The sequence below is a fragment of the Biomphalaria glabrata genome, chromosome 1 (genome assembly GCF_947242115.1).
Source record: "Biomphalaria glabrata chromosome 1, xgBioGlab47.1, whole genome shotgun sequence".
Lineage (NCBI taxonomy): Eukaryota > Metazoa > Mollusca > Gastropoda > Planorbidae > Biomphalaria > Biomphalaria glabrata.
Window position 1 is genome coordinate 74,887,571 of NC_074711.1, and position 19,890 is coordinate 74,907,460.

At 37.3% G+C, this 19,890-nt stretch overlaps 1 protein-coding gene across 1 annotated transcript in view; it reads left to right on the forward strand.

Annotated features, from left to right (window-relative positions):
• The first annotated feature begins 367 nt into the window (after window positions 1–367).
• The window catches only part of LOC106064645 (acetylcholine receptor subunit beta-like 1), a 65,316-nt gene continuing 45,793 nt past the window's right edge, over window positions 368–19,890 (forward strand). Inside the window, exon 1 of the mRNA XM_056014272.1 lies at window positions 368–1,202. Coding sequence (XP_055870247.1) covers window positions 1,091–1,202 — 112 coding nt within the window. The 5' untranslated portion in view covers window positions 368–1,090. The remainder of the gene's footprint in view (window positions 1,203–19,890) is intronic.

Sequence of the window (19,890 nt, forward strand, 5' to 3'; positions counted from 1 at the left end):
TGTGACAATATTATAATATTATAATTATGAAAACTGTTATAATATTTTTCTTGACCTATAAGACATATTCGGTTAAAGACAGTTATAAAGATAAGATGTCTACAAGCCTCTAATAATCATCCAATAAAACCAAATCCTTTGTATAAACCATTCATTGAACTATGTTAATACAAATCGATGGATTCATTTTCTAGCCCATCATTTATTTTTAGCTCCCCTTATTACATATTGATCTTTGATATAAAGTTCCACTTGTACAGTCTATGACTTTCAAGTCCCAAGACTTAACCAGCCTATCCTAAGATCAAACATTGGCCCATGGAGTATTCGGTGACATTTCGCAAAGCAACCCTCCAAAGGGTGAAAACTTTTCGGTACTCACACCTTTACTTCATGACCACGTCAACCGCCCCACCTCCCTGCCCCCGTCTCTTGCTCCCCATATTGACTTCATACCCGGCAGCTGCTTCCCAGTTCTATGCCCTCAAAAAAACACTTTTTCAGATACACACATACACTCACTGCTCTCCCCTGACTACCAGCTTCTTGATTACTCCCCCCTTTTTTTTTTCGCAAGTAAGAAACTTGCCCAATCACACAAGGCGCTTAAAGATAACCTCCCCTCTCTTAGTCTCCCTTTGTTACACAAACTGTACATTTTGTTAGAAAAACAAACAAAATCATTAACATTCTTGTTTACTATTTGTTAAGTCTCGTAATTTTTCTCCCTTTCGGAAACGCTACTAAGAACTTCGAGTCTTTCGGACTCGTGTAATATCCAGAAAGCCTCGATCTTTTTTTTTCCCTTGTCGTCTTCTGTTTACTGAGCATGCGCGGTCATTCAAATTCTCACAACAGCGCTTCGCACTTCCTCGCGAACGAAGATTATTGGATACTGGAACATGTGGTTTTTTGACGTGCTAATCATTCATAGTTCCTTCCAGTTTGTTTGTGTGTTTGTTTGTTTATTCTGAAGATAAGAACCACTACGATGTGATCGCAAAGCAGGGCCCATTTGGTTTTTCATTTCTTTCATCTGGGCGGCAGCGCTCAACATGTGATCTAGTGCAGTAGTGCTTCGTGGTCAGTGATGGGGCAGTCTTTTTCTTTGAAGTTCCTCATGTGTCAATGTTTGTGGCTGCTTTTCTTATGGCTCATCGCAATGACCTTTGACACCGTGACGAGTGAGATGGACGAACGAGGTAAAATATTTCTTTTTGTTTCTGCTTCTTTTCAAAAACACTTTTTTCCCACTAGGATGTCTTGGAGCAAGGGAGATGATCGATCAATAACGAGATCGATATAAATAGATAGTGTTGTTAGTTAATTAGAGATGAAGATCAGGTAGTGATGATGTTATTGATTGAGTGAATGTTATAATGAATACATTACATAAGTAATACATAGACCTACTGGATTTTTACCAAATCTCTCTCCTCTATTTAAACATTTATATTGTTCCAACCTGACATTAAAAAAAAAAGTAGTTTCCGTTTTAGACCTAGCGATCTATGGGGCAGATGATGTTAAGGTCATCTGTTTCTGTAGCCAACGGTTAACCAGCAGGGTGTGTAATGTGACCAACACAACGATCAACCGCCTTTACTTTCCACAACTAAAGTCAGGTACTCATTAGAGTTGAATGTACTCAAGGGCGCCTTAAAAATCCCGAAATTCGAAATACCAGTCTTCGCCGAGATTCGAACCCAGGACCCCAGGTTTGGAAGCTGAGCGCTTAAACACTCCACCAAACCTGACATTGCTGATATAGAATCTCTGTGTATGTTTGGTTCTGTTTTTACTTGATCCGGCAGGGTTAGGGTTAGGGTTACCTATGTGTCTATTCATTGTATTTCCTATACAGTCGTTTTCCTTTTTTGTTTTTGGGTTGTCTTTATCTAAAGCACACTAAACAACAAAATGTTTGATGGTTGGTTTGTAGCTCCAAACAACTAGTACAACTCAACCGATGTAAGCCTGTTACATTCTTAATGGTCAACTTAAAATAAACACGAACAAGTTTCTTTTAAAGGAAAAACCAGACCACCTCTTGATTTCATAAGAATCCCTCTAACCTACATTGCCTACCCCTCGACCACCTCTTGATTTCATAAGAATCCCTCTAACCTACATTGCCTACCCCTCACCTTGTTTTTCTCAGGGTTACATCTTACAATCACACACACACTCCATAACAAGTGTCTTCTTTTCTTATGTAGTCACTAATTATTTAAATAATTCTTTGTCTTTTTATCTACTGCACTAAGAGCCATATATTTTTACATTTATTACAAAGATCATTTGACTTACCAAATTTGGTGACTTAGCACTGTTAGCAAGGATCTGGTAAAACCACTGACTAAAATAAAATCAACTTTCGTATAAACTACGAGCTTACCCAGTCTTAAACCAACATGCTTAAAAATAAAAAAAATATGCTTACAGTTTGAGAATGAGCTCTGCAAAATCAGCTCCAGGACAAGATGTACCCAATTTTGTAGCCAGGGTGTAATGAGACCACAGTGGTCCCGGGCACTGGTACAAACTGCGAGAGCAGACAGTGTTAGCAGTATCACTCATTTCTTCAACATTCCTCTGACGTATAAACTACACCTTTTTTTTTATTGGAGTTTAACATACAAGTTTGTAGAAGTTTTACATATTAATTTGTACAGTTACGAAATACGAGTTTGAACTTTATGCTTATCAAGAGTAATCTACCATCTTAACTGAATGGTATGCATCTATTAGCACCAAGCATATGGGCAAGACGTGGGGACAGTTGGCGAGAATCGCCCAGAACCGAGATGCCTTTAGGAAACTGGTTGGTGGCATATGCCCCAGAAGGGACCACAGACAGAGATGCTGAGATATAGTCACTATACTACGTCATTCACTTAACACGGTTTTAAAGCCAATTACAATTAGCACTTTAAAAAAACGCAATTAAAAAAAGCAAGTCCTACGATTACTAAGGCATGTCGATTTTATTATTTGTATATCAAGCAAGTTTTAAACCAGCATGCTTAAAAATAAACAATATGCTCAAAGCGAGCACAGTTTGAGAATGAGCTCTGCAAAATCAGCTTCAGGACAAGATGTACCCAATTTTATCAGCCAGGATGTAATGAGACCACAGTGGCCCCGGGCACTGGTACAAACTTAACTGCCAGAGCAGACAGTGTTAGCAGTATCAGGCATTTCTTTCACATTCCTCTGACGTAAGTTTTAGCCTCAAGAGAAAGTAACTCTTCCTTATCTGGTGTATCTTAGCTGCATCTTGCCCTTCACTTCTGCTGTTAACAGAATAGTTGATTTTAAATCTTTTATAACAGTGGTTCTTAATCTTTTCCAGCACGTCACCCCTTTAAAAATTCTATAATAATATTGTTCACTGTCCCTCTGATTTTTATCTAATGCACTACTTAAAGTTTATTAGTGTAACAAATGAACACCACATCAATGATTATAATGGACCATTCATGTTATATGTAGTCTCTCAAGGAATGTTCACATCAAAATTAGTGAATACATCCTCTTTGAAGGTTCTAGTGGACAGTCCATATCTTGTTTAGGTTCCAGTGGACAGTCGTATCTTGTTTAGGTTCTAGTGGACAGTCGTATCTTGTTTATGTTCTAGTGGACTGTCCATATCTTGTTTAGGTTCTAGTGGACTGTCCATATCTTGTTTAGGTTCTAGTGGACTGTCCATATCTTGTTTAGGTTCTAGTGGACTGTCCATATCTTGTTTAGGTTCTAGTGGACTGTCCATATCTTGTTTAGGTTCTAGTGGACTGCCCATATCTTGTTTAGGTTCTAGTGGACTGTCCATATCTTGTTTAGGTTCTAGTGGACTGTCCATATCTTGTTTAGGTTCTAGTGGACTGCCCATATCTTGTTTAGGTTCTAGTGGACTGTCCTTATCTTGTTTAGGTTCTAGTGGACTGTCCATATCTCGTTTAGGTTCTAGTGGACTGCCCATATCTTGTTTAGGTTCTAGTGGACTGCCCATATCTTGTTTAGGTTCAAGTGGACTGCCCATATCTTGTTTAGGTTCTAGTGGACTGTCCATATCTCGTTTAGGTTCTAGTGGACTGTCCATATCTTGTTTAGGTTCTAGTGGACTGTCCATATCTTGTTTAGGTTCTAGTGGACTGTCCATATCTTGTTTAGGTTTTTAGTGGACTGCCCATATCTTGTTTAGGTTCTAGTGGACTGTCCTTATCTTGTTTAGGTTCTAGTGGACTGTCCATATCTTGTTTAGGTTCTAGTGGACTGTCCTTATCTTGTTTAGGTTCTAGTGGACTGTCTATATCTTGTTTAGGTTCTAGTGGACTGTCCATATCTTGTTTAGGTTCTAGTGGACTGTCCATATCTTGTTTAGGTTCTATTGGACTGTCCATATCTTGTTTAGGTTCTAGTGGACTGTCCATATCTTGTTTAGGTTCTAGTGGACTGTCCATATCTTGTTTAGGTTCTAGTGGACTGCCCATATCTTGTTTAGGTTCTAGTGGACTGTCCTTATCTTGTTTAGGTTCTAGTGGACTGCCCATATCTTGTTTAGGTTCTAGTGGACTGCCCATATCTTGTTTAGGTTCTAGTGGACTGTCCATATCTTGTTTAGGTTCTAGTGGACTGTCCATATCTTGTTTAGGTTCTAGTGGACTGTCCATATCTTGTTTAGGTTCTAGTGGACTGTCCATATCTCGTTTAGGTTCTAGTGGACTGTCCATATCTTGTTTAGGTTCTAGTGGACTGTCCATATCTTGTTTAGGTTCTAGTGGACTGCCCATATCTTGTTTAGGTTCTAGTGGACTGTCCATATCTTGTTTAGGTTCTAGTGGACTGTCCATATCTTGTTTAGGCTCTAGTGGACTGTCCATATCTTGTTTAGGTTCTAGTGGACTGTCCTTATCTTGTTTAGGTTCTAGTGGACTGTCCATATCTTGTTTAGGTTCTAGTGGACTGTCCATATCTTGTTTAGGTTCTAGTGGACTGTCCATATCTTGTTTAGGTTCTAGTGGACTGTCCATATCTTGTTTATGTTCTAGTGGACTGCCCATATCTTACTTTGTTTCTTGTACACCATGTTACCGATATTTCAATTTCAGATGAACATTATACATATATTTGTATACACACTCATTATTTCTGCTATTACATTGAAAGCCTACTAATAAACAAAAAGTAAAGTTCCCTTTTCAGACCAAGCGGTCTATAGGGCAGATGATGTTAAAGGTCATCTGTTTCTTTGGCCAACAGTTAACGAACAGGGTGTCATGTGCATCACAACGACCAATCGCATTGACTTTCCCCAACTACAACCAGGTACCCATTATAGTTGGGTAGACTCAGTGGCGCCCTAAAAATGTCGAAATTCTAAAGCCCAGTCTTCACCGATATTCGAATCCAGGACCCCAGGTTCGAAAGCTAAGCGCTTAACCACTTAACCACCGCACCCCTAGCCTACTAATAGCCGCATCTAATCAAGGAGAGAACACACCCTGTCCTAGTGAACATTTACAACTTTCTTTCGAAGAAAACAAATTCTCGTTTGCTGTTATACATTACAAGTGACAAGAAAGAGAAACCATCAAGTTATCGGACTGGAAAGAAATGAAATGAGCTCATCAAGTATTCACGATTTTTAGGAATAATAACATAAAACAATGATTTTAATTACATTTCTAATAACTTTCAATCAAATAACAAAAAATAAAGAAAATTCCTGATTATTCTTTTTTTCCCTTTTTTTCCACTGCAAAAAAAAAAAAAGGTGGGGGGGGGGGTGGAGATTAGTTTGCCATCTTCACTCTAATTTTGATGTCTCTTATATTCTCATATCACCTTGAGGGAATAGCATGAAGTAGGGGGGGGAGGGAAAGTAAGAAAATCGAATTAATTTATACAAAGTTTTTATCAGCTTTGTCTGTCCGTGTTTCGGTCCGTGTTTCTGTCTGTCCGTGTGTCTGCCTGTCCGTGTTTCTGTCTGTCAGTCCGTGTTTCTGTCGGTACTCATTTGGAACTCGTTAATACTTCTACTTCCTATTCTCGGACCGAGTTCAAATTATGCACGTGATTATTTATTTCTCCTCACAAAACATGAATCAATCAACAAATTAACCAATGACCAATTAATCCATTAAATAGTAGTAAATAATTATTATTTTTCGATATCAAGAAGGGAAACAATCTTACAGTATTGATAATAAAAAATGGCTGTAAATGTTAAGTTCTTCCCCTTAGTTAACTTTTTTTTTGAATTTTTAAAAGTTTTTTAAAAATTTTGCTTGTTCAATAATCGAATTACATTTTTAACAAGCAATTATAAATTTATTTTTTTTCAAAAACGGTTACCTAAGGTAAAGAACTCCGCACTAACAACTGTATCTCTCAATAAAGTAGAAGCTATTTCATATACTTAATATCAAACAAAATAATTAATTACCAATAATTAATTGACTAATTCGTTATTTAAAAAATTGATTCATGTTTTGTTAGGTACAATAAATAATAGTTTCAAGTTTCAGCTTAATCCTTAATGACTGTAGAGGAACTCACGTGTTCAATTATCTAAGAGAACGAAACCCTAAATATTTAGCCGTATCTGTAAATACTGAAGGATTAATTTCCATTCTAGGTATCAAACAAAACAACCAATAACCAGTAATTATTTGACTAATTGGTTTATTTTGTTTATTGATACATGTCTTGTCCATGCCAATAAATAATTGTGTTAAGTTTCAACTTGATTCGAGAATCGGTGTGATAGAAATAACGTGTACACACTTTTTTACCAGAGTGAGTTGATAGAAAGCTTTGTAACAAAAAAAGTTAAAAAAAAGAGGAATATTATTTGTCAAGCTGATAGAATCCAACAGATTTGTAAAGTAGATTACATTTTTTTTCCTAATGTCTTTGTATTCTTATGTCAAAGTATAGATCTACATCCATACGTTCAATGTCTACTGAATGCCAGTAGTATACTGACATCCATTATTTCTCTTTGTTGAAGCAATACAATTCTTGGCTTAGAGTTATTCTAAGTTTCTAACCAATGTAACGTTTCCTTCAGTGAAATGACAATGAAATAGAAGTCTGTCAAGTTTCACACTCGTCTGTTCTAAGATTACGTTTATTCTTGGAGTAATTTGTACAAGTCCTACAGTCAGCTGACATTGACCTCATGGGGTAACAATTTATAGTACATGTACAAGGACATTCAATTCAATTCTCAATTTCTGTAGCTATGACTATGACGCGCTGGAAATGATTTACTGATTGCGAGAGGTAATTTCAAATTTATGAATTATTTTATACACAGATTTAAACAACTGTCTTTAGAAGCCTGCAGCGGTAACTTGTAATCATAAAGTATTTTCTTTTCAGAATAAGATCGAATAACAAACATTCATCGATTCAGTGTTATTTTAAAAACTGATTTTAAGATGGGTGAGGGTATCCACTCCCCTGAACGTAACCCTCTCGTCTAGCTGTGCCTCTGACGACTATTGGAGAGCCGATGTACTCGGAAACACAGCATGGCCCTTTCAGTGCTCACCTAGTGAAAACATTGTCAGCGCAGTCATAGCTCATCAGTCAAGCCTCTTACATCACTTGAAGAACTCAGTGCTTGAGACTCCACGTTTGGACAGGTCTGGAGTGCCGTCTGTATAAATGTTTAAAGAACTTTTTGGCATTGTTTATACGTTGGCGGGCGGTGTCCTCGGTCGTGTTGATACAATGGCGTTCTGGACTCTTTCCTTTCACGAAAAACAACACGGGAGTACATTCTTTAATATTTTGAGAACCTTACTGAATAGGCGGGTGTAGTTTTTTTTTTTACAAGGAGCACTTATGGCATTCTTATAGTGTTGAGTTTATTGTTTCATATATGTTTACAGGGGTAAGCTGTTGGCATTGGGAGTAAGGGTCAGACTATAAGAATTATGTGGTAGGGCGCGATCAGAAGATTTCCTTCAAAAAAATAATGTCAAAAAAATATTGTTACTTCGCTTTACATACAAAGAAAAATTACTATTATTCTATTCAAAGCACATTCCATACACAGTTTGAATTTCATTGGGGACCTTTCTGCGTCTTCGTTTTGTTCTTCAGAGGAGCGCCATGCTTATACTTGTAATGATGACAGACTAGCAGGTGTGTGTATACTGTCTGACCTTAGTGACCTGTCTGGTTGGACCATACTTGACAGACTAGCAGGTGTGTGTATACTGTCTGACCTTAGTGACCTGTCTGGTTGGACCATACTTGACAGACTAGCAGGTGTGTGTATACTGTCTGACCTTAGTGACCTGTCTGGTTGGACCATACTTGACAGACTAGCTGCTCTAATGATGCTCTGACAGACTAGCTGCTCTAATGATGCTCTGACAGACTAGCTGCTCTAATGATGCTCTGACAGACTAGCTGCTCTAATGATGCTCTGACAGACTAGCTGCTCTAATGATGCTCTGACAGACTAGCTGCTCTAATGATGCTCTGACAGACTAGCTGCTCTAATGATGCTCTGATAGACTAGCTGCTCTAATGATGCTCTGACAGACTAGCTGCTCTAATGATGCTCTGACAGACTAGCTGCTCTAATGATGCTCTGACAGACTAGCTGCTCTAATGATGCTCTGACAGACTAGCTGCTCTAATGATGCTCTGACAGACTAGCTGCTCTAATGATGCTCTGACAGACTAGCTGCTCTAATGATGCTCTGACAGACTAGCTGCTCTAATGATGCTCTGACAGACTAGCTGCTCTAATGATGCTCTGACAGACTAGCTGCTCTAATGATGCTCTGACAGACTAGCTGCTCTAATAGAACTGATGATGGCTTGGCTTGTACGTGCGTCTCTTTGTTTATAGTACAATGAATAATGTGTTAAGAGGAGGCGCGGTGGCTGAGTGGTAGAGCGCTTGACTTCCGAACCAGGGGTCCCGGGTTCGAATCCTGGTGAAGGCTTGGCTATTTACTTTTGGGATCTTTAGACGCTTATGAGTCAACCATGCTCTAATGGGTAGCTAACAATGGTTGGTCGCTGTGCTGGCCACATGACACCCTCGTTAACCGTGACCCACAGAAACAGATGACCTTTACATCATCTGCAAGGTCTGAAAGGGAACCTATTAACAACATGTAGACCTATACTAAATCTATACAAACGTTTGTAGTTTATTCCAAAAGTTAGTTGCTGATGTAGCCAAGAGTTGCTGTTAGTTGTAGCCAAGAGTTGCTGTTAGTTGTAGCCAAGAGTTGCTTGGTCGATGTGTGACGAGTGGTTGAAAGAAATCAACATGAAAACATGACGTCAACACTGCTGAGTTAAGAAAGTACCACCTATACACCTATACACCCAACGTACAATATATTCACGACTCTTGTAAGTCACTAAGTTTGTGTTTGGTTTCGAGCTATGCCTTCGTGTTCCCATATTGGTTTTAAGTTGTGTAAGTGCTGCTGTGGACTTTGCAATTCCAGCCAGTAGTTCAGGTGCGGTGATCTGAGGTAAGGAGGTTTGTGTGACAAAGTTACAACAGAGAGCAGAGACAAACCTCACCTATCCCTCGGTTGGATCATTGGTGCAAGTAATCTGTCCATCGTCTTTCTCCAGTCCTGTCTTTTGCCTTGACAAGATTCTCTTTCTATAAAAGGCCCGTCCATTCTTCAATATTGTTTTGGTCTTTGCCAGCATTGAAGAACATGTGATATGGCCATAAAGTTTTAGTTTGACTATCATAGGGTTGAAATTTGAAATACATACATTTGTATCACATTATGTTTAATGTAATTCTAATCAGCGAAATAAGCTCCTAATCTATTGTTGAAAATAGTCCTTATCAATCTGATCGAAGTCCATTCTGTTTTTACAAATATTTAGCATCTAGCCGATTTCACTTGACCAGCCCGTACTCCATTTTACTTGACCAGCCCCTACTCCATTTCACTTGACCAGCCCCTACTCCATTTCACTTGACTTGACTAGCCCCTATAGAATCAAGACACTCAAATCTCATTCTTAAAGGGCCTAAGGGCGGTCACTCATCTTCGATAGCTCGTCGAACAAAAGATTATCTTTCTTTGATTAAAGTAAGGTGTTTAATTTTCAAAACACTCAGAGAAGTTTCTTCTAATACAATCCAACACTAACAAACTAATCATAATCCGAATTAAGTGAATGCAACTGATTTTGATGTACATCAAACATCGAATTTTTTTTTCATTTTTTAAAGCGTTATTCTCAATCTAAAACCAGACATAATGGTATATGAATCAGTCTAGCCATTTGTTTCTGTCGGGATATAAACTTTGTTGATTATTAAAGATTCGACGCAATGTGGCTCAGTAATAAACAAGGGCAAAATATATATATATATAAGAGTACACTATGTACAGTATCTAGAATACTTTAACACGACCGTCTCAGAATAGAAATATGAAGAAATTCCTGGACCGAAAGCGTCCTGAGGATGCACTTTGATAAATGGTGTGACGTGATCCAGACCAAGAATGGTTTTGACCATATTGGAACAAAACGGGGGGGGGGGGTAAGAGTCATTGTTTCAATCCTGACCATTGGGAGAAATCACTATCTTTTTAGTTTTGAGATCTATACCTGACAGATGGGGAGCCTCTAAAAGAAAAAGGAGCTTTAGCTTTGTAAAAGTAAGGTTTAACTAGGAAAAACTCTATAACCGACATCTTGCACAGTATTGGAGGATACTTATGTCATGTAAAAAATACAACCAGCAAATAGGGAAGTAAGTGATCGAAACAGTATTGAATTAATAAACTGTATCACGACTTTCCACCCTTCGTGTAACTCACGTGATGGCACGTTAGCGCAAAAGTCTGACAGCGTGACCTTTGACCTATTACCGGAAGCAGAAAACAGAACTAACCAAAAAAGAGATTGGAAGAGCTAAAATTAATTAGAATCTCATAGATATGAGCATGAGTGTAACTTCTGTACATCCTAACAAGAGAACTGGTTCAGAAACACTTGAAGTAGTGGACAACAGTTTCGTCTTCCTAGTTCCTTCTTTCTAAAGAAAACAGAAGATGTTTCGAAAGCCACCAAAGTAGACGTCCTGCTAGCAATCGCAGAAGACGTACTATAAATCACAGAAGACGTTTTGTTAGCGATCAAAGAAGACGTTTTGTTAGCGATCAAAGAAGACGTTTTGGAATTAAAGAAGACGTATCTGCTGTCATCAAACTCAATCGGAATTAATCTCAGGTAGGATCTGCAACCCTCGGCCATTGGTCAACGCTTTTCTTGGCAGAAAGAAGATTCAAGATCTTCACTGCACCATTTAGTAGGTTGGGAGGAGCAGTGGCTGAGTGGTAAAGCGCTTGGCTTTCCAACCGAGGGTCCTGGGTTCGAATCCTGGTGAAGACTAGGATTTTTGATTCCGGGATCTTTGGGCACCTCTGAGTCCACCCAACTCTAATGGGTACCTGGCATTAGTTCGGGAAAAGTGAAGGCGGTTGGTCGTTTTGCTGCCCACATGACACCCTCGTTAACCGTTGGCCACAGAAACAGATGACCTTTACATCATCTGCCCTATAGACCACAAGGTCTGAAAGGGGAACTTTATTTAATAGGTTATTCTTGTTAATCTTCAACTTCTCTATTCTCTATATTAAAGTTTATAGAAGAATGTTCTTTACAAACGGTACTGGCCTAGAAAGCTTTATAGATCTATATGCAAATAGGTTTAGATCTTTCTGCTGCTGCTGTTTGTTTTGTTTATTTCTTGGATCACGTGACATGACTTCTGGTAGACAAGAAACCAAAAAATCTGTCAACTCGCCTATAGGTTTTGGAACGGACGTTGGCCAGTGAGAAGCTTTTTAATTTTTGAGACTGACCTCAAGAGGGAATCCCTGACGTCAGCGAGTCTTGAGATGACCCTTCAGCTGACCGCTCTCAACGTATGTCAAAGAAAAAGTGTTACAAGTGTTGTAGACTTTGACTGGACAGGATGAGCCTAACAGAGCGACGGGTTGAACAAGTGTGTGTGTGGGGGGGGGGGAGGGGGTTTACAGGGAAAACAAAAAGAAACAAGACAGAGAATGACGTCTGGTATAGAGTGGGGGAGGGGGGAGGGTGTCAGTCAGGTTTGCATTGAATGGGACAATTCAGAATAAGATGAAATAGCATTTTAGGTTTTGTTTGGAGAACATTTTATAAGCTAAAAAACCCTGCCAGAAATGGAGTTTAGCAAGAGAGTGGATATAGATGCATATCTTTCTCTCATTTATTACTGCGTTTGTTAAAATTTCTTTAGATACCGGTAACAAACTGTATATTAATTGATTTTTTTCATGACCTATCTTTTATCTCCACGCTGACTGTATGTTTCAATTCAGTTCTTTAAGTATAACCTGTCTACGTCCTCTCAGCAAAAGTCGAACTGTTATTTTCATTTTGTATTATAAACAAAGTAACAAACATTTTGTAGAGACAATTTCTCCTTTATACAGCTGACCAGCCTTTCCAAGAGTGATTAGTGTACTCTAAATAACTAATGAATGCCAAAGATCCAGTTTCAAGGAAGAGTTAGCAAGCTGAATAGAGGAATTGTGAAAAAGATATGTGAACATTCTTAAGAGAGACTGTATGTTATCTAATATCTTATCTTTGAAGCTATAATTTATTTTTAAGGTTTAAAAGAACAACTTAAGAAATATTTCATTGAATATCTGTGCAACTACAAACTTTATTTTTTAGTCATTTTAACCAAACTTTCTGTGTCACACTACTGTCAACTGACCCCCATATAGTCATCTACAAGGCACACGTGATACCTATATTAGAGTATTTATATCTATATTAGAGTATTTATACCTATATTAGAGTATTTATACCTATATTAGAGTATTTATATCTATATTAGAGTATTTATAGCTATGTTAGAGTATTTATGTCTATTTAGTGTATTTATATCTATATTAGAACTATGTTAGAGTATTTATATATATATAGTAGAGTATTTATATCTATAGTAGAATATGTATATCTATGTTAGAGTATCATTGTATGTAGGTACAATGTAAGTTGAGAAGATGTTATATTAAATAATAATAGGGAGGCTGTAGAATAATAATAGAGAGGAGTGTGTGTGTGTTTGTGTATCTATGGTGACGGTAGGAAGAGGTTAGGGATTGGTTGTAAATGATGCAAGATAAACGGCATTATCGTCAGCGGTCTTAGATAGGGCAGACGACTCCATATCGCCAGACTGAAAAGACGTGTTATTGTAATGAGTTAGATTTTTGTTCAGAATACCATGTTATATTATTACTAAAGTCTACTACATTTATTTTCATTTCATATTAAGTTTTTTTTCTATATTCTATTCAAAGTTTTATTAAAAGTATTAGTCACAAAAGAAGTTACTCAAGTTATTTCACGTTTGAGCTGTCTACCAGCAGTCTGGTGCTACAAGTCAGCAACCGTCAACATCAGGCAGTAAAAATAATTGAGAGGCTTTCAATAGTTCAATAGAGAGGCAGTAAAGGTTATAAAATAGAGGCAGTAAAAGATATAAAAGAGAGGCAGTAAAGATATTATAAAGACAGTAAAAGGAATAATAGGAGTACAGTAGAGAATCTTTCGAGAATATAATAGAGAGGATGCAATGATACTGATAATAAAGAGGCTTTAATGGTATTAAGTATTGCCTATGTCATTTTTTGAACATTTAAATATTTTATTGAATCATGCAATTGGAATATACCAAAATATCACAGCACTGAGTTTATCATGAGTGTTTAGACTTAAATTTTGGTTTGGGACACATTTCTGAATGTCTGGAAGGCTTTCTTTCAACCAAGACGTTTGGATGTGTGTCATGTCTTGATGATTGCGTTACTCCCTAGCCACATATGTTTAAATATCAATGAATTACTGCTGAAGCATTGTATTTTATGAGTTTAAATTTGGTTTACACGTGATGGTAACAACCATTGCATTTGAATGCTAGATAAACAAAAGTTATAAACGTTTATTATTTTACTATTGTTGCTTTTCTTTCAAGTCTTACAGCATGTTCAGTTCGACAATCTCTTCTGTAGACTGAAGGAAGTAGCAGAGAAAAGGTCTAGGTGCTTACTTAGGGACCTGAGCAAACACAACTCAGCTCCAGAGCAATGACGAATATAGAATTCTAAGTTTACATCTGGATTTAAACTCAATCTCCTTAATATATCTATGCGGTTACGTTACTACTCATCTCACTGACATACCGTGTGGGTTAAACTCAGTTTCAGATCGTCCCCACCAACGTACAACATCTTGCTGTATAAATGGTCTTAATTGTTTTCTTTAACTAGATCATGTTGTTTCTCTCTCTCTCCCTCTCTCTCTCTCTCTCTCATCTGTTCAGACGACATAGTTTACGTGCTACCCGCTAACCAAATCAAACTAAATACAAATCACATCTTTCTTACTTGATTTCACGTACATCTTGGATGAGCGCTAGAGCACAGACATCCGGGGCATTCCTCGCTTAATTGGATCAATCCCAGATCGAACATGAATGTCAACATGCTCCATCTTTACATCCCCTAGAAATACCCACAGCAGCAGCATTAGATAAACCCCACCTTTAAGACACACTATAAGACTATACAATATTAGTGAGAAAGGGAGGGGGAGTTGGGATTAGACGCAGACGTGAAACTGGTTTATACAAAAATGTAAATGTCTCAAACGAGATCCCGAGACGAAATAAACATTGCAACTACTTTTGCCGTGACAAGCTAGAGCATTAGTTCCGGATATGTGATCGATGTCTTCCCACATGTCTAAATATTGATTTTTTTTTTTAACGAATAGAGTTTATCCCGGGATCAAGTGGAAATGAGATAATTCATAGCCACTGGTCAATAGCATTAAGGTACACAAAATTGACAGTATAAATTCATCTTTCTGACCGTGTTGCTAGGTCTTTTTAACACGCATTTCTAGAAGCGCCCGCCCCCTATCGATTCTTCTTATTTATCACTTTAGCGCACTCCTCCGCCATGTTGACTCTGAAACAGTGTTTCTCAAAGTTTGGCTAGATCTAGTGACTGTGACAATCTTTTTAGACCAATAGAAAAAAAACATAAAAACATCTTTTTTTAAAAAAAACTAAAGCTTTTATAAAATGTAATTGTAAGACTGGCTGTCTTCCCAGATGTCTAAATATATTGGATATTACTGTTGCTAGTTAATTAATAAAAAAAAAATGTTGTTGCTACATTCGAAATAACTTGAATATTTGATTTTCTATTTTCAATTACCGCAAATCTTTTCACCTACATTGATCATCAGCAAGTCTTATAGTCTTAACTCCGGATGCACCAAAAATGCTAGCTATTTTTAGCTATCCGTCATTTTTTTGAGATCTCTAATAGTCTTGCTACAGACCTCTATAAGTGTGGATTAATTTCCCTTTCGCTATTACAGTGTGTCTTGCTGTCGTATATTCATGAGAGCAGCCAAGACTAAATCTATAAGGCGTGGGTCTTACCCTTACCTACATATTGATTTGAAAATAAGCACAAAAATAAAAGAATTTAAGAGATTTCTTGAATCGATCAGTTCTGTTAAAATAAAACCAACAATGAAAAGTTTCGTTCTTCAATAGAGATAAATTTACCAGTTTTTTTTTAATTATTTATTTTTTAAAACCTTCTTGATGTGGGAGAGACATTGAACATACATTGCGGTCTCCGCCATGATCTTAGGAACATTAATACCAAGTTTATCTTCATTGGTCAAACGGTTTTGATTTTTTTGGGGACATACAAACATAAGCCTTACTCTGTGTTTAAATATGTTTAAATTTACGAATACAATGTTATAAGTCTACAATTAAAATTTAATTTCAGGAACAATTTTTATATTTATTTTTCGTTTTACGATTGGTTTTAACATTTTCGAATTCATCATGTAAATTGTTTTCAAATACAAATTTTCTTCAGTAGAGAATTTTAGGTTATTGACCATCATTACACAAAGACCAATGTGTTTATTTTTTATTATTATCAATACACTATGTGTATATTTTCCATTTATTATTCATGTATTATACATGTATTATCTGTTTACTATTACTTTAATAGCCTATATATACTATCAAAGTATTTTTCATGTCTAGTTTATGCATTATTCTTGCAATATCCATGAATTCTGGCTAAGGTTAGACTACTGATTAAGTTTCATTGCTCTTCCATGGCAACATATTAGTGACATTTTACATTAGGCTATCCTTGTGCTACAAACAAAACACTTCAATATTTGATTTTTTGAACATTAGTGTGATTAGAAATTATCGTAATTCTCTGACCCAAGAGGCGTCGTGGTTGATATAGAATACGGTTTTTAGCAAGGTGTGATTGAAATGATTTGTCCTAGATCCTTGCTTGGTACATTTTATTACTTTAATTCTTGGTGTGTGTTTTTTTTCGTATTGATACAATATAGATGTTAGGCCTAACATTTATTACGAGATGCCAAAAATGCCATGTTTCAATCAAGATGAGACCTATTAAGTATTACTGACCACTTGACTATTTATTCTATCCATGGTGAGTGTTGGAATAAAGGTCATTGTCAGAGTACAGCTAGTCATTCTGGCTTAGAAAATTTCGAGCTCTAGCCCCCTTTATAGTAGGTATCCAAACGGTTTATTCCATATTAGCATAAATGTCCACTGTACTTTATGTAGCCTCCCCTGTTTTAAACTATAAATAATTTATAGTCTTAAAAGTGGTGTATATGTATTCAAATGAAAAAAACACGATTACACATTTAATTGAAATCAAAAACTAAACTGTTTGCTTTCAGAGAAAAATTAATGCAACAGAACTTCGCAAGCCGCAAAATTTTATGAAATCGAGTTTACAATATCTTTTTCTAGCCTTGTGTGATCTAAACATTACTAACAGGCCGATAGATTGACCACAGAAAGCTAAAAGCGGCTTTCCACCTTTTGGGGGTCGCAAAAAGACTTCTCTATGCGGCTTACCTTGTATTAGGCGGTGACCAGCGCAGAGCACACCACCACCATTAGTGGACATGAACAGAATGTCAACATTGAAAACTCGAACAATCCTGGTGTACAAACGTAACACAAACGTGATCTTCAGTCTTGTACCGTATGCGTACATAAAACTGCTGTGTGTGTTTGAAACAACAAAATTGAAACGGGGGTTATATGGTCAGTAACTGTTTCTTACAATGGACTTACATTGTTTCTTCATTTCTACATATCGCTTTTATAGCAACAGGGATAGGACAGCGACCACTTTCCCCCCCTTCTTGCAGACGTTACATATGGAGGATCCTCACGTCAGCTAATACTGAAATATTAAAACGGCAAACAATTAATACAATGGCAGAGGGAAATACATAGAAAACCCAATCTCTGCTCAGTCACAGCCCAATCTCTGCTCAGTCACAGCCCAATCTCTGCTCAGTCACAGCCCAATCTCTGCTCAGTCACAGCCCAATCTCTGCTCAGTCACAGCCCAATCTCTGCTCAGTCACAGCCCAATCTCTGCTCAGTCACAGCCTTTTCTAAAAGATGCGACAAGCGATTTGCAGAATCGGCAGCAAAGATTCTTGAATAGAACGGAAGCTGTATTTATCTCCTCATACACTCTTGGGTTAATCGTGGCACCTGTTTTAGGTTTTAATATCAATCAATGATTCTCATTTTGTGATACTCGGGTTTCACTGACCAGGTGGTGGGTACACATTCAAACTATCTCATAAAAGAGCAATTTGAACGTATTAATCATTTTATAATTGATTAATTAAAAAGATTATTTGAAAGCAAAACTTCTGTTCAGAGAGTACTAGGAAAAAGCATTGAGAATGTCAGGTCTAGAGCATGTGTCTCCATATACAGTCAACATACTATCAAACTCACACAAGCAACACAGGGACCTAAGTATTGGATCTGAAACAGGAGGATAGACAAGAGGGGGGGGGGGTAAGGAGAAGCGAGAAAAAAAATAGAACGCAAGTTTTGCAATGGTGTGAACGAAAACAAGCTCTTCCACCCTTGGGAAATAGGTTAGGACATAAGCGATTGTCTGCAGCTTAGCAAAAAATGTATCTATTGGGAGTTGGCAAGAGATTGATAACGGTTGTGTTTATTATAGACTGCAGCAAATATAACCGATCGCTGCTAAACTAGATTTTTTTTCTGAATGCTAACCATATAAAGTGTTATGCTGCTAGCTCACTCACACATGCAAGACAAAGAAAGAGTAGATCAATGCCTTGAAAGTACACTTTTTCATTTGCAGTACTTGATACAAGAGACACTTACTCAGCTAAGTTTAAAAAATGGCGGCTTCAATCATGGACATAACAGAGCTAGCTTTAGTAAAGACACGATGGGAGGACACCGTGGTAAACTTAAGGAAATGAAGAATTCTTAGCTATTTGGAATCTAGGAGCTCAAAAATGGAGTTTCACGTTTAGTGATAGGAAATCTGTACATTGCAAATGAAAAGTTATTTTAAGTGGCTATTTGTAACGGAGTGAGTAGAGTTAGATTTACTTCTAAACAAAACAAGAAATAAAAGATTCACAGACCTATCTATAATACATATAATATAATGCACAGAGTGAGGCGTATGTATGTATGTATGTCCCGAATAGACAAAAACTTTTTTGACAAATCTTGACAAAAATTTGACTTGAATGATCCTTAAACACCGTAGTATATGTCAAAATACTCTCTCACAAAAAGACGGGCCTGAAAATAAATAAACAAATTAAAATACCTAAACTTATCTCTACTGACGAACGAAAACTTTTTAACAAATCGGGTAAACCCATTTTTCACAGTATTTATATTAGCTACGTAAGGGAACAAGGTGCTAGACCAATGATACACAAACTTAGGCCCGCGGGCTGAGGGTCATATCCTGCTAGTACTTTATATAGTTCTGTTGTTTGAAAGTCACTAGAGACCAGCCCTACGTGGTAGACGTTAGTGAAGTGAATCAAAAAGATTGATTAAACCTTTGACTTCACTCCAGCTAAACTTACGGGCACAGTTTTGTTGTGCTGTACTGTTCTTTGAACTACTTTTTTCTTTTTTTTATTTCTTTTTCATGACAGAAAATGAATAGATGCCGTTGCTAAAGGAAGAGACTTATTTTTCCTCCGCATCATAATCATCATCGTCCTCAATTTATGTCGAGCGACACACGATGCGTCAACGAAAAAGCCCACTTTCATTCAACTATAGCAGCGGTTCTCAACCTTTTAAGCTCGGCGACCCCTTTTTACAACCCCCCCCCACTCTTCCGCGACCCCCACCCAGCCACACTTACACAACAATAGAAGAATTGACAAAAACAATCCATTTATCGACGATCTTAGGCGACCCCTTGCAAATCGTCAATCGACCCCCAAGGGGGTCGCGACCCACAGGTTGAGAACCCCTGAACTATAGGCTAGCACCTTCCTTTGGATGTCTCCAATCAGCTAATCTATGTTTTCTTTGGCAGCCCTCTGTCTTGTCATCTGATGCCAAACTCAATTCAGTCTTCAGTAACCTAACTTCTAAGTACATATCCAAATCATAAGATTTTTTTTTTTACAAAGCTTATATCAACTCACCCTGTCTATCTGTTTGTCTGTCTAGTAAAAATTTTGTATAAGTTATTTCTCTATCACCCAATCTCGTATCAAGTTAACATTTTGCACAATTATTTCTTGTACGTGACAAAACAAGAATCAATAAAAAAAAAGTTACCAACATTAACCAGCTATTGGTAATTAATTATTTTGTTCGGTATCGAACAAGGGTAAGAAATTGTACTTGACAGCTGTAGTTTTATAAGTTGAATTAGTCCCCTT